Source organism: Hippopotamus amphibius, chromosome 8 (assembly GCF_030028045.1).
Source record: "Hippopotamus amphibius kiboko isolate mHipAmp2 chromosome 8, mHipAmp2.hap2, whole genome shotgun sequence".
Lineage (NCBI taxonomy): Eukaryota > Metazoa > Chordata > Mammalia > Artiodactyla > Hippopotamidae > Hippopotamus > Hippopotamus amphibius.
Window position 1 is genome coordinate 78,418,177 of NC_080193.1, and position 12,819 is coordinate 78,430,995.

The following is a 12,819-nucleotide window of genomic DNA, read 5'->3' on the forward strand; positions in this document are numbered from 1 at the left end:
TGGTATTTTTTTTTTTTTCCTTTTTTGGCTGCCTAGGGTCTTAGTTGGTGGCACATGGGATCTTCACTGAGGCATGCAGGATCTTTCGTGGGAGTATGCAGGCTCCAGAGCACGTGAGCTCCGTAGTTGTGGCTTGAGGGCTTAGTTGCCCCGCGGCATGTGGGATCTTAATTCCCTGACCAGAAATCGAACCCTTGTCCCCTGCATTGGAAGGTGGATTCTCTACCACTGGACCACGAGGGAAGTCCCCCAGACTGACTCGTATTCTTATAAGAAGAGGAAAGTTGGACACACAGAGAGACCCCAGGGAGGGGCATGCGCACAGAGAAACACAGTTCAGATTCTGGTTCTGTTGATGGATTAGACCTGACATGTACAAGAAAGAAAGGAATAAAGGATAACTTTAGGATTTGGGGCCGTATTTTGGCAAGGGGAGGATCAGGAGCTATTTTTAGACACATTACCTTTGAGAGCCTATTAGATACCCTAGCGGCAATGTCAAGGGGGCAGCTAGATAAATATCTGAGTGTGGAGTTTCTGGGAGAGATGCAGGCTGGAGATACCAATTTGGGACTTGTCCCCTTATGGGCAGCATTTAAAGCCAGAGCCTCCATCAGATCCTCCAGGGAGTAAGTACAAGACTGACAAAAGAAGAGGCACAAGAGATGAACCCCAGGCCCCAACATTTAGATTTGGAGAGATGAAGGGGACCCAGCAAGGAGATGGAGAAGACACCAGTGACGCAGGGGGAGGACCAAAGAGGGAGGTCCCCCTGGAGGGCAGACGTCACACCACTGATCTAGTGCTGCTGAGAGGCCAAGGAAGCAAGAGAACATGGTCCTGGTCCTCTGTCGAGACTGACACCAAGACTGACCCAGATTTCTAGAAACGTGCTGCTGGTGTTTAGGGTGTCAGCAGGAGAAGATCTTTGGATGAGAATACTTTGGGGGGATCTTGAGAATATGATAAGGAGGGGATAGGAAAAAAATAAACCTAAACGTCATATACTTAACAACAGCAAATGATGATCAAGAGCAGATGCTGCACCATCCATCGTGCTAGGTCCCTTTCCCGTGTCAGGTCACTGAAAGCTCACGGAGACCACATCAAGTAAGCATTTGACCCCCTGATATGAGGAGGAAGTGGGCTCACAAGAGGGGGTTACACAGCCAGGCAGGGGCAGCAGAGATTCAAACCTGGCCGCTGAGCCTTGAGCCCCACTCTGCCACAGCAGACCCCTCTTCTGGGCTTTCTGAGGGGTTCCGAGGGATTCCCTAAGAACCCCAGGGCAAGGAGGAGGAACAACAGTATTGCCTGGAGTTTTTCCCTCTGCCAAGACTCCAGTGCTGTAGGAAGTCTACAAAGTGAGACATAGACGCCTTTGAACTTGCCAGGTCGATTTAATTTGATATCTCTGTGCTGTTCCTGGCAGTGAGACTGCAGCTCTCAAAACTGCAATTTTAAAAGGCTGTTTGGGTGTATTCCTCGACTGAATTCCTCAACTCTCCTCTCTCCAGGTGGGAGGGGCGCCAGCAGGAAGCCAGGCCTCTGTCAGACCCTTAAATTCCAGGTTTATTGCTTCTTCTTCCAGGATCAGGAAACCCACAAGTGTTCGAACTGAAGCTGATGTTGCCCCACCCTCATCCCCAGTGTTTTATTAGGGGGCAAGGGTGTTGGAGATGCCTGGGGCAGCAAGAGACAGGTGAGGGTTTGGCCCTTAAGCCTCTACTCCAAAGACGATCACCTCCCATCTCTCTGGCCCAAACCCGCATCTCCAGGTTTTTGTCAAAGTCAACCAGAAAATTCCAAGGTCTGTCAAAGAATATTCAGCACTCCCTAGACATATAGCTCTGGATTAGGTATTACTGTGCTTAGAAAATAAAATTGAGCCTAACTTGAAAATGAAATGTGTTTTATAGAAGTACTTTATAACTATGCAGAAGCCTGTCTGTGCCACAATTAAATAAGTAAGGCCTGCCTGGATTTTTATTGAATCAAAAGTGGACAGTCTTTCTTCAGCATAGTTCTTTGCAAGCTGATAAGGAAATTCATATATACTTTCTACAAAGGAGTTAATGAAATAAAATGTGTACAATATCCAAAACTGAGGGCAGTTAATCCAGATGTTTAACTATTTAAGGAAGCAAAATCAAGCCAAACCTACTCTTTCCCTTAAAAAAACAACTATTGGGCTTCCTAGGTGGCACAGTGGTTAAGAATCCACCTGCCAATGCAGGGGACATGGGTTCGATTCCTGCTCCAGGAAGATCCCACATGCCGCGGAGCAGCTAAGCCCATGTGCCACAACTATTGAGCCCATGTGCTGCAACTACTGAAGCCCATGCACCTAGAGCCCATGCTCCACAACAAGAGAAGCCACGGCAATAAGGAGGCTGCGCTCCACATCGAAGAGTAGCCCCCACTCACCGCAACTAAAAGAAAGCCCGCGCACAGCAAAAAAGACCCAACATAGCCAATAAAATAAATAAATAAATAAATTTATAAAAAACAAAACAAAACAAAACAAAAACAACTATTACATCCTATAATGTTAAATAATAGAAAGACTTCAAGAACACTGATTACCAAAGGTCCTCCCAGAGTTTGCCTTTTAAAAATATCTTTTTTTTCTATTCCAATGCTTAGGTCTGGCAATGTCAGTAGTCAGCTGTAGAATCTGGGAAAGTCACATCCATTCTGAATCTCATTTGAGAAATGGGGGTAATACTATTTATTCCACAAGAATATTAAACAGTAAAATGAGAACATGTATATGAAAGTGTTTGATATTAATATTAATAACATTGTTAACTACTCCTAATAAAAGAAAATCTCTAAAGTGCTTTCTAGCTTTAAAATTTTATTATTAAGGAATAATTATTAAAGAGGTTAAAAAGAGTCCTTTCAGAGACACATACTGAAATAGCTGAGGATGAATCGATGTGAAAGAACTAAGATTCACTGCAAAATAATCCAGTGGGAACACTAGGCTTGTGCACATTTCTGGCCCAATTTAACTGGGTTATGGGTACATGGGAATTTTTTTAAAAACATTCTGTCTACATTTTATGTTTGAAATTTTCACATTGAGGAGGAAAAAAGCAAAGGGGAAATTGAAGGGCAATTTCTGTTATTAAGTCCAAGTGCTCCTTGATTGACTGCTTCTCATGCAAACCTTGATAGTAAAAGAAATGGTAGAGATTTTAAATGAATGCCAAAATGCATAATAATTCAAGGATTTGATAATTTGATTATGTTTTTGAATAATTTTTTCATGTATTTTTAACTAAAAGAAACCTGTTTTAATTAGATATTAGGGCAAAAAATTGTATTTACTACCTGATTTAAGATTATTAATGAAATCTACATGTTAACCTGGAAACTTAAATGTTTAAAGATTTTTTTTCCAAAAGAAATTTCAGGATATGTTAACAATTTTCTGTCTTTTAAGAACCCAATGTTCTATCATATCAGTTATATCCAGTATGTAACTACATATTGATGTTTCACATAATGAGATATTTGATATGTCACTGGCAAAATCTGTCATTAACTAAAGAGAACTTAAAAGTAGTAAGTACATGACATGCTCCCTTCCTTACCCTGAAGCTGTGAATTCTCTAGGAAGTCTTCATGGGTTTCTTTTGTTTCTCCAGGTTTTGTTGTTCGATGCTCACTCCTCAGAGAGATCTTCCACCATCTAAAAATTACCTGTGATTGAACAGATAGAAAGTGAGATGAATTAAAACTGATTTCAATACTAACAGCCGCATTTAGGTCTGGGGTTTTAAAAAATCACTTTCACGTAAGGTACGTGAGGCTACGTGTCCAACATCAGATATAACTTCAAAAACTGGCATCACATCAAATTAGAAGTGAGGTCTGTACATCAGTGAACATTTTCCTTAGAGATTAGGGGCACAAAACCAAAGTGCTGGAAGGAATTTTGAAACTCTATCAAGTCAATGCATGTTAAATCACTCAGAGCCGAATGGCTAACTGTTTCTCGAGGGTCTCTGAGAATAGAGATTCTTTACCTTCCGGAGCCAATTTCAAAGTAATCACTTGGCTCTCCTCCTCCCTTGCCTGTCTACAGCGCAAACATGAGGAGTGGATGCTTTTCTCAAGGAGAGCGACAGGTACTTGGACAGAGCCAGGAAAATCACCATTATGCCTTGATTGACGCATCAAAGTATCATTACCCAGGACACTTCTTAGTAAGGATCGGCTGATAGTACATATGATTTTTATGGGCATTTGGGTTTATCAGAAGCAAATCTCATTTCCATGGTATGGACTGCACTTAGGTTCTATGTTGATTTCATAGCAGTGTCAACCAAACTCTTTCTGCCCTAGGGCTCCCAGGGAAAAGATGAGTAAGGAGACAGACGATGCTGAGAAACTGGTTGACTTCCTAGTTCTGGGTTCTTCTCTTGCTGGCATTACCACGTAAGGTTAAAATTAGTTCAGGCTCTACCCAAGGCAAAATTTTTAAGTAGGTGAAACTTGCTAAGAGGCCTCCCTTTATTTAGTTTCCTCTCCCCCATCTCTGTCCACCCAGCACTCCTCTTGGTCCTCACAGGTCCTGGGTGCACCTCCTTGGGCCACTCCCTGGTCTCTATCGGTTCTCCACCTCCTTCCCGAGGCCCTTCTTGGTGCTGGGTCTGGGAAGCCCCATCCCCCCAGTGAACTGCACAACTTCTGTTCCTCCTCACTCCTTTCCCCTTGCCTGTAGGCCTGGGCCTCCGCCAGCTTTCCTCCCCTTCTAGAACTGCCCCCAACTACGCACCATCTCCTGAAGCCCTCTCCCTTCCATCTCCCCAGCCACTCCCCATTCCTGATGTCTGAAAGATGGTGAAACTCTCTCTCAGGAGGGAAGAGACTCTTCAAGCCATCTTACCTAGCATCCTGCCCAACAGAAAGCAGGTCCTCAATAAATACTTGTTGGATGAACTAGAGGGTGCTTTTCATTTAGATTTTGTCGCTAATCTCTACAGGAGCTGAGGGGGAAAATATGTATGTAGGTTACAAAACTCCATAATCTCAGAAAATTGTGGTGGCTGAGTCCTTTCAGAAAATCCCTTAGCCTGCCACTTTTGTTTTTTCTCAGCATGGGGCTCACCAACATCTCCCTTTTAAGCATCTTTCTGCCCTATCTCTGCAGAGTTAAGGGTATATCAGTCTATTAGGGCTGCCATAAAAAAATACCACAGACTGGGTGGCTTGAACAACAAAAATTTATTCTTTCACAATTCTAGGAGCTGAAAATCCAAGATCAAGGTGTTGGCAAGTTTGATGTCTCCTGAAGCCTCTCTCCTTGGTTGCAGATGCCGCCTTCTTGCTGTGTCCTCACATGGCCTTTCCTCTGAGCATCTGCATCCCTGGTGTCTCTTCCTCCTCTTATAAGGACATTGGTCATATTGGACTAGGGCCCCATCCTTATGACCTCATTTAACCTTAACTAGTTCTTGAAAGGCCCTATCTACAAATACAGTTACATTAAGTGTTAGGATTTCAACATAGGTCTTTGGGGGGGGGGGGGACACAATTCAATCAATAACAAAAGGGTATCAGGTGTTACAGTAGAAAGAGCATGAATTTTGGAGCAAAGACAGACCTAGCCCATTTATTTAATTTCTCTGCACTTTGTTTCCTTTTCATTTCCTTCTATTATAATTAAAAATTACAAATAATATTTCCTTTCTACTGGGTGAAAATGCCAGGTAGTCTGAATCGAATGCTATGTTCTTTACATGCATAATCTAGAACTTCTAGAACTAGTTGGGAAGTCAGAAGTAATTTATCCCATTTCCTGTGACTCATATAAATGAGGAAAATATTTCAAAGAGGTTACGTTAAAAGTGATAGGTGTCCCCCCCTACAATCACACTACCAGATGTTATATTGCAATTGAATTCTGACAGAATAAAGACCCCACAGGAGTCTGAAACAGGTTTCTGGAAGTTCAGTGGAGTGTCCCCCTGCCATCCACCTTGGCACCCTATAGGAACCTTCACAGCAAAACTTCTCTCTGGGGCAGGTGCACCTAAACTATAATGACCTAATCAACTACCCCTCTAGCCAGATCAAGCAAATAAATCGTGGGTTAAGGGGAAGCTTTGGGAATGTATGGAGTTCTAGACAGGGTGCAACTCCAGACACATCTGGTTACTGAGCTCACTTCTTACTTTGCTCCAAAGAAAGCCGAGAGACACTTGTACAATCTTACTCGTCAGCCTCGTATCTTGCACATCTTCCACTTCACCAATTAAAAATTATTTCTGACATTCCTTCTGCTAATTAATTAACCCTCTTGTACTGATTTAGAAGGCCAAATCTGAAGTCCTTGCTGTAATGGCCTCTGGAGGGAGACTCCTCAGGGCACAGACTCAGGTTACCTTGCACACACAGACAAGCATCCTACTGGCTCCTCTGAGGTATTTAAGGTAAATGCCTGAGAATATAACACTTGCCTAAGGAAACACGACTGGCTAGAACCAGAATCTAAGCCTCCTCACTCCTGATTCACACACCCAGGGTCTGTTGTGAGTCACAGAGCTTTCTTTATGTATAACCTGCACACTACAACTCATCAGACCACCTCTGCAGAGCAGTACACAGAAATCTGCTCCTCAGAAGCACAACGTAGCCTAGTCAAGACTCTATTATGTCCTATATACTGTACTTATTAAACCAAAAGCATACTAGGCAGATATTTTCTAATACTTATTGTCTCTCAAATTACAGGGTTTTTTTAAGTAACAAAACCCAATATTGGTGAGGACAAAAAAAAAAAAAGAGTCCCTTAATACCCATTGGGAAGAGTGTAAATTGGCTTGGCAATATCTAGCAAAAACTTTAAAGTCATCCATGCCCTTTGACCCAGACTTTCTACCCCTAAGGAATTTATCAGAGATGTGTACAACATTTTTTATATAAGAATGTTTGTCATAGGTTGATTATAATAGTGAAAAATCAGTGCTGACCTAAGAGTCCAATAGTTGGGACTAGTAAAATATTCATAGCACATTTAGATGATGGAATACTCTGTGGCCAATAAAATAATTTGTGAAGAAATGATTAACAATATAGATCAATGTTAATCATCATTTGTTAAAAGGCTCAGAAGTGTATATACCACTGCTCCAAATATTTAAAGGAAAATATTTATATGTGCGGTGGGGAAGGAACATTAGCTTGGCAGTAAATGCAACTATTTCACATGACAGATACAGCTTGAAGGAAGCTAGGGTGTATCCCCCAAATATTTGTGAATTGGGTACTAACTCTCATGGTGTTAGCTTATTGTAAGTCATAATAATAGAACATTATTGTTATATATTTATCTCTCTTTTAAAAACCTTAAATATCTGTAAATACTGTTTTGAACATCTTCTTATCAGCTGTGAGTGTTTTGTTAATGAACAATCCTGCCCAGGAGAAAAGCCACAGAGGAGCTTCCCAGGGGTTTTGAGACTGTTCAGATCTGGTTGGAACACGGGTTTTGTCAATATCCCAAATACCTGTGAGCAGTGCGTGACTGTCTTTTTATGGATGAAGAAGCCGACCGCAGACGAGTGAAATAACCCGCCCCAGCATCTCTTGCCCAGGCAAAGGCTGACCTAGAAAGAGTCTAGTTCTCTTTCATACCCTCTCCAGGAAGGGCAGGTGGTCAGCCTCCTTATAGGACACACACCATCATTTGGTGTCTTAATAGAAATCATGTGACCCATGAGAATTCTTTTAAAAGTCTTTATTTAAATTCAGCATATTTTAAGATTTTTTATATATTTCCAGTGGATCGTTTTAATAAATTTGAAAATTGAGCTTACTTTTAAATTGAGCTTACTTTTAAAAGAGAGGTCTAAGATTCCTCACTAATCTCCTGACATCTCTTCTGCACAAATTATTAAGGCAAGATGATGAGGTATTTGTCATTTATCCAGTGAAGGTACCCAGATCTTAAGACCTTTTCCCAATAGGAGAGGGACTCGTGAGGCAGCCTTGCAGGGGGTACTGGGAAAAGGTGGGCCCAGTGGGCATCCCAGCATTTGAGTTTATTTGGACAATACACACCCCAACCCCAGTCCCCCGGGGAGTGGGGGGAAACTGTGACTACCCTTCTAAAATCCTGCTGCTGGGACAAAAGCAGAGACTCTAGTGTTAGAAGGGTCTGGGTTTAAACCCTGATCTCTTGCATTTACCTTGGGCAAATCTCTTAATCTCTTGTGACCTCAGTTTCTTCATCTCCAAAATGGAAACAACTATGATGCCAACCTCACTGAATTTTGGAGGCATGACCTGGGATAAATCCAAAGTCCCAGCGTGATGCCAGACACAAGACGCCAGCCCACGGGCTCCATGGAGGAGGATCCTTGCCTCTTTCTTTCCCTCTTGTTCCCTTGCTGGTCAGCTCTTCATATGTATAACACACTCAGCCCAAAATACCTACAGATCAGAAGCTTATGTTTGTTCTCATCAACTATCTAACAGTATTCAATCATACTTCATCAGGTTCTGCTTTTCTGCTTTCTTTTTTCTTTTTTTGGTTGCGCCACACAGCTTGTGGGATCTCAGCTCCCCGACCAGGGACTGAACTGGGCCCTCAACAGTGAAAGTACAGAGTCCTAACCACTGGACCGTCAGGGAATTCCCAAGTTCTGCTTTCTTAATTGTATTCTTCAAGGATCTTTATTTCAGCTCTTCACTCTGACTTGATACAGTATTTGACTTTTCTAATCATCAATAACCATTAAGAATTGCATATTCTTTGCTTTAAATATTTTCTCAACAGCATAATTAAAAAGAGTCATCTATCTATCCAGATAATAAACAAAGTTGCTCATGAAGGATTAGGGTGACTTGCCAGATACTGCATACTAAATGGGGCATTCTGAATCTTTCTAAGCACCTGTCCAGGAAATACGATTGTAATTTAGCACACGACTGTTTTTGCTTTCTCCTGAAGACTACTGTTATTCTATCAGATCAAATTTCTCCCTGTTTTGTAAATCATATATAATTAGGGGATTTTACTGAGTGGGGTTGAGATACTGTGTCAGGAAGAGTTTATGAAATTAGATCTTTTATTTGGTGAAGAAGGAGTTTTGTTATCTGAACATTCTACTGAGAAATGGAGAAGCAAGAATTGCAGGGGCAAACTGTGAGTAATTTTACCTTTAAATATTGCACAAAACTCACAAAGGGCTGGCATTCCAAAACCAAAACATAAAAAGATCATTTTTAAATGAATTATGAAGATAATTTATTTCATTGCATATTTAAACTATAAACAATTATGATATGCTTTTGGTCCCAATTCACAGCATCATATGTGTTCCCTCATGTGTCTATGTTTGGCTCAATTTGTCTAAACAGAGCAAAACTTAGATTTTCAGCTATTGAAAATTTTCCTCTGGAATAGGAGCAATTTTTATACATTAGGAATAAAAGCATCATTATTATTATGAGAAAGATGAGTCTGAGGCTGAAATGAGAATGGAACACACTGAAATTTGTAATAAGGGAGAACTGCCTACACTGAAATGTTTCTTCCTTTAAGAATTCAGAAATGAATTTGCCCTTGGAGAGTCAAATTAATGTGCTCTAACACAGTGGGTGTGATTAGGAATCAGTGGCAGATTTGGTTGCTACCTGGCATTTACTTGCCCACCTGCCCTTCCTACATGAACCCTGACTTGTCCTGTAACCTCTCTCCTCTACATTGCTGTGCTCAGTGCATGGGCCTCACTTCTAGTTCCAGGGGGTGGGATATGATGGGTCTAAGCCATTCCTGGTAGGTTTTTCCCCCGTCAGTGATTGGTATGGACATGGGCATGTGACAAAATTTTGGCCAATGAGACACCAGGAGAAATCTGCAGGAGCTTCTGGGAAAGATTTTATCACTTATGAGTGCTGACTGAAAAAAAAAATGTACAACCTAAAAGTTGAGAATTGTTTTATTCAGCAGACTCTCTGAGGACTTCAAATCTGGGAACTGCTCTGAAGAGGTAAAGGAGGAGCCAAAATATATAGGAATTTTGTTACAAAGACCAGGTAGTTGGAACATCAAAAGACTACTGCTAATTGAAGAAAACCAGATATCTCAAGTTAAGGAATTCAGCACTTCTCTATGTATGGCAAGATACACGATTCTGAGCTCATTGAAATCATTCCTTTGATATGCACTTTCACTATCTAGAGCCAGTATCCAGACTGTTTCTTTCCCACCCTGAATCCCCTCAGTGTCAACCATTGGGGGTGGCTGCCATGGTTGAGGGCTTGGCAGAGCCCATTGGTCTCCATCCTGAGTTCCCTCAGGGCTCACCATCTAGGGTGGCTATAGTGGCTTGATGGTCGCAGCATCCTTTGTTTACTGATATGGCAGGTGACATTTTTCATTCACGGGAGAAACACAGCCCCTTTGGGGCACTGGTTATTGTGCTTTGATGTGATCACTAGAGTGGCGACAGTCATTTTGTGACTATGAGGGGAGCCAGCCTGAGTTGACAACACTGTCGCCTGGGGGAGACAGAACCAATAGAGGGGAGATAGAACCAATAGATTGTGGAGAGGAGGAGCCAGAGCACCATCACTGTGTTTCCTTGAAGGTGTTTTTATATGAAATAGTGCCACAGTCCACCGGATCTAATACATCATCCATTGAATGCCACAGCATCATTTTAAGTACCATGTAGAAATAACACTGTCAAGGAAACTGAAACACAATGGGTTTATAGTTATTGAAAGAGCTCTTTTATCCTTCACTAGATATGTATTTTATTAGGCTATTTTTAACAATTATATTACAGTGGACCCTTGGTCAACACAGGTTTGAATTGCACAGGTCCACATATAGGCAGATTTTTTTCACTAAATACATACTGCAGTACTACATGATCTGTGATTGGGTGACTCCACAGATGCAAAACCTTCAATGGTGGGTAGATGGTGGGTAGATGGTGAAGTTATATAAGGATTTACAACTGCATGGAGGGTTGGTGCCTCTAACCTCCATGTTGTTCAAGGGTCAACTGTACTTCATTAATTTTATAAATTATATTAACGCAATATATGTATTACATTAATCTTAATATAAGTTTATATTACCCTTGTGTATATCTAAAAAGGGAAAATATAAGTGAAATAAACAGATGAAAGTATTTCTAAAACTTACCCATATTCAGCATCTGAGTCTTTAATGTTTTACTCAGAATATTATCTCTGTGACATCAAGAGCACGGTGACAATAGCAATAAGGTACTGGCCCTCAAGCTGGCCCTGCATCTACTCTGAGCTAGCCTCCTTCTGATGTCCACTTTGGGAAAGCTGTAAACATCTCAGATTCACCCCCACTCCCTCCCATTTGCATCCGGGATTCAAACTGTGGTCTCCCGTGGCTTCTGGGTTTTCTTCCAAGCTGCTGCTTTGATGTTTAGGCTCCTGAGTTGTTTTCAGTTTCCGGAAATTATGAATAAAGGTTCTATAAACATTTGTGTGCAAGTTTTTGCCCTCTTTTACCCTTTTCAAGTTGTTAACCATCTTCTATTAGTTAACAATTCTTAATAATAGATTGTCCCCAGTAAAATAAGTATAGTTTCTGTCTCCTCAATGGACTTTGCTTGAGATACCTGGCAGGAATCTTTTTTCACTCATTTTGCAGGGTACTTGGTGAGAGCTTTTAATCTGGGGATACTTCATGTCTAGGACATTTTCTTGTATAATTTTTTTTGGAATTCCTTTGCACATCCTGGTCCAATTCTTTTATTATCTTTTCCCCTCTATTGTCTATCTCTTATTTTCTGGTTCTTTTTTTCTAGGAGAGCTTCTTGATTTTATCTTCCAACACGCCTATGGAGTTTTTCATTTTTCCTATTATATTTTTATTTTCCAAAAGCTGTTTTTAGTTTTCTGAATGTTTCTTTTTTATTGTGTGCTGTTCTTGTTTCATGGATACAATACCTTTCTTATTCTTCTGAGGATATTACTGATGAGTATTTTGTTTTGTCTTTGTTCATTGTCTTTTTTTTTTGCAAAATTACATGTCCTGTATATATTGTTGTTGTTCATTTGCTTTGGCTTTCCTCAAAAGCCTGATAACTCTTCACTGTTCATGTGTATTCAGGAGTAGGGTGCTAGGAAGCTGACTGGAAGCTCTGAGCATTTGAGCAGGGCTTGTCTAGAGGAGGCCCTCACCGTAGGGTGATCTGCTGAAGCTCTTTGGTTGGAGGACCTTGACTATTAACATCTTGAGATCTCTTCTCAGCCTGGTGAAGAATCTTCCAGCTCTCTTCCTGGAGGGTATAAACCTGGCTGCCCTCAGCTTTCCGTGAGCCACTGGGAAGTCAGAGTGAGTCTCCCAGTTCAGTATGTGGATTTTCACTTAATCCCTTGCCATATTCAGCCCTGAGTTCCTCTGTCCCCAGTGGCCTGGGGTCCTGAGTCCATTGTATCCCTACTTTACTCTTCCAGAGACCAAACTTCTGGTCTTCTGGGGAGTGAGGCAAGGCTGTTGCTGGTTGTACAGAGGAGAAAGAGGGGGGTGGGGTGGGGAATGAAGAAGAAGGTAGTTTAACCACATCTTAAACAGGATGTCAACTATCCCTCCTGTTTGCAGGTCCTTTTTTACTCTAGCTTTCAAAAGAATCTGTTTCTTCCGATTCCTGAGCCACCCTGTTTTGAGGTTTTGGGGTGCAAATCTGATTACTTCCTGACTCCCCTACCACTAGCTTAGAATTCAGCTTTTTTAAGGGCTGTGAAATCAGCTGCCAGTAAGTCATCTGCTTTGCAGCATGCAAAATTGTTGCCTTTGTCGCCTTT

The 12,819-nt window shown here is 41.4% G+C and overlaps 1 protein-coding gene across 2 annotated transcripts in view; it reads right to left on the bottom strand.

Moving 5' to 3' along the window:
• Positions 1 to 12,819, bottom strand: part of FBXO36 (F-box protein 36) — a 75,577-nt gene that overhangs the window by 26,092 nt on the left and 36,666 nt on the right. For both annotated transcript variants that reach the window (XM_057745302.1, XM_057745301.1), the window contains exon 2: positions 3,603 to 3,711. In XM_057745302.1, the coding sequence (XP_057601285.1) occupies positions 3,603 to 3,711 (109 nt within the window). The remainder of the gene's footprint in view (positions 1 to 3,602; positions 3,712 to 12,819) is intronic.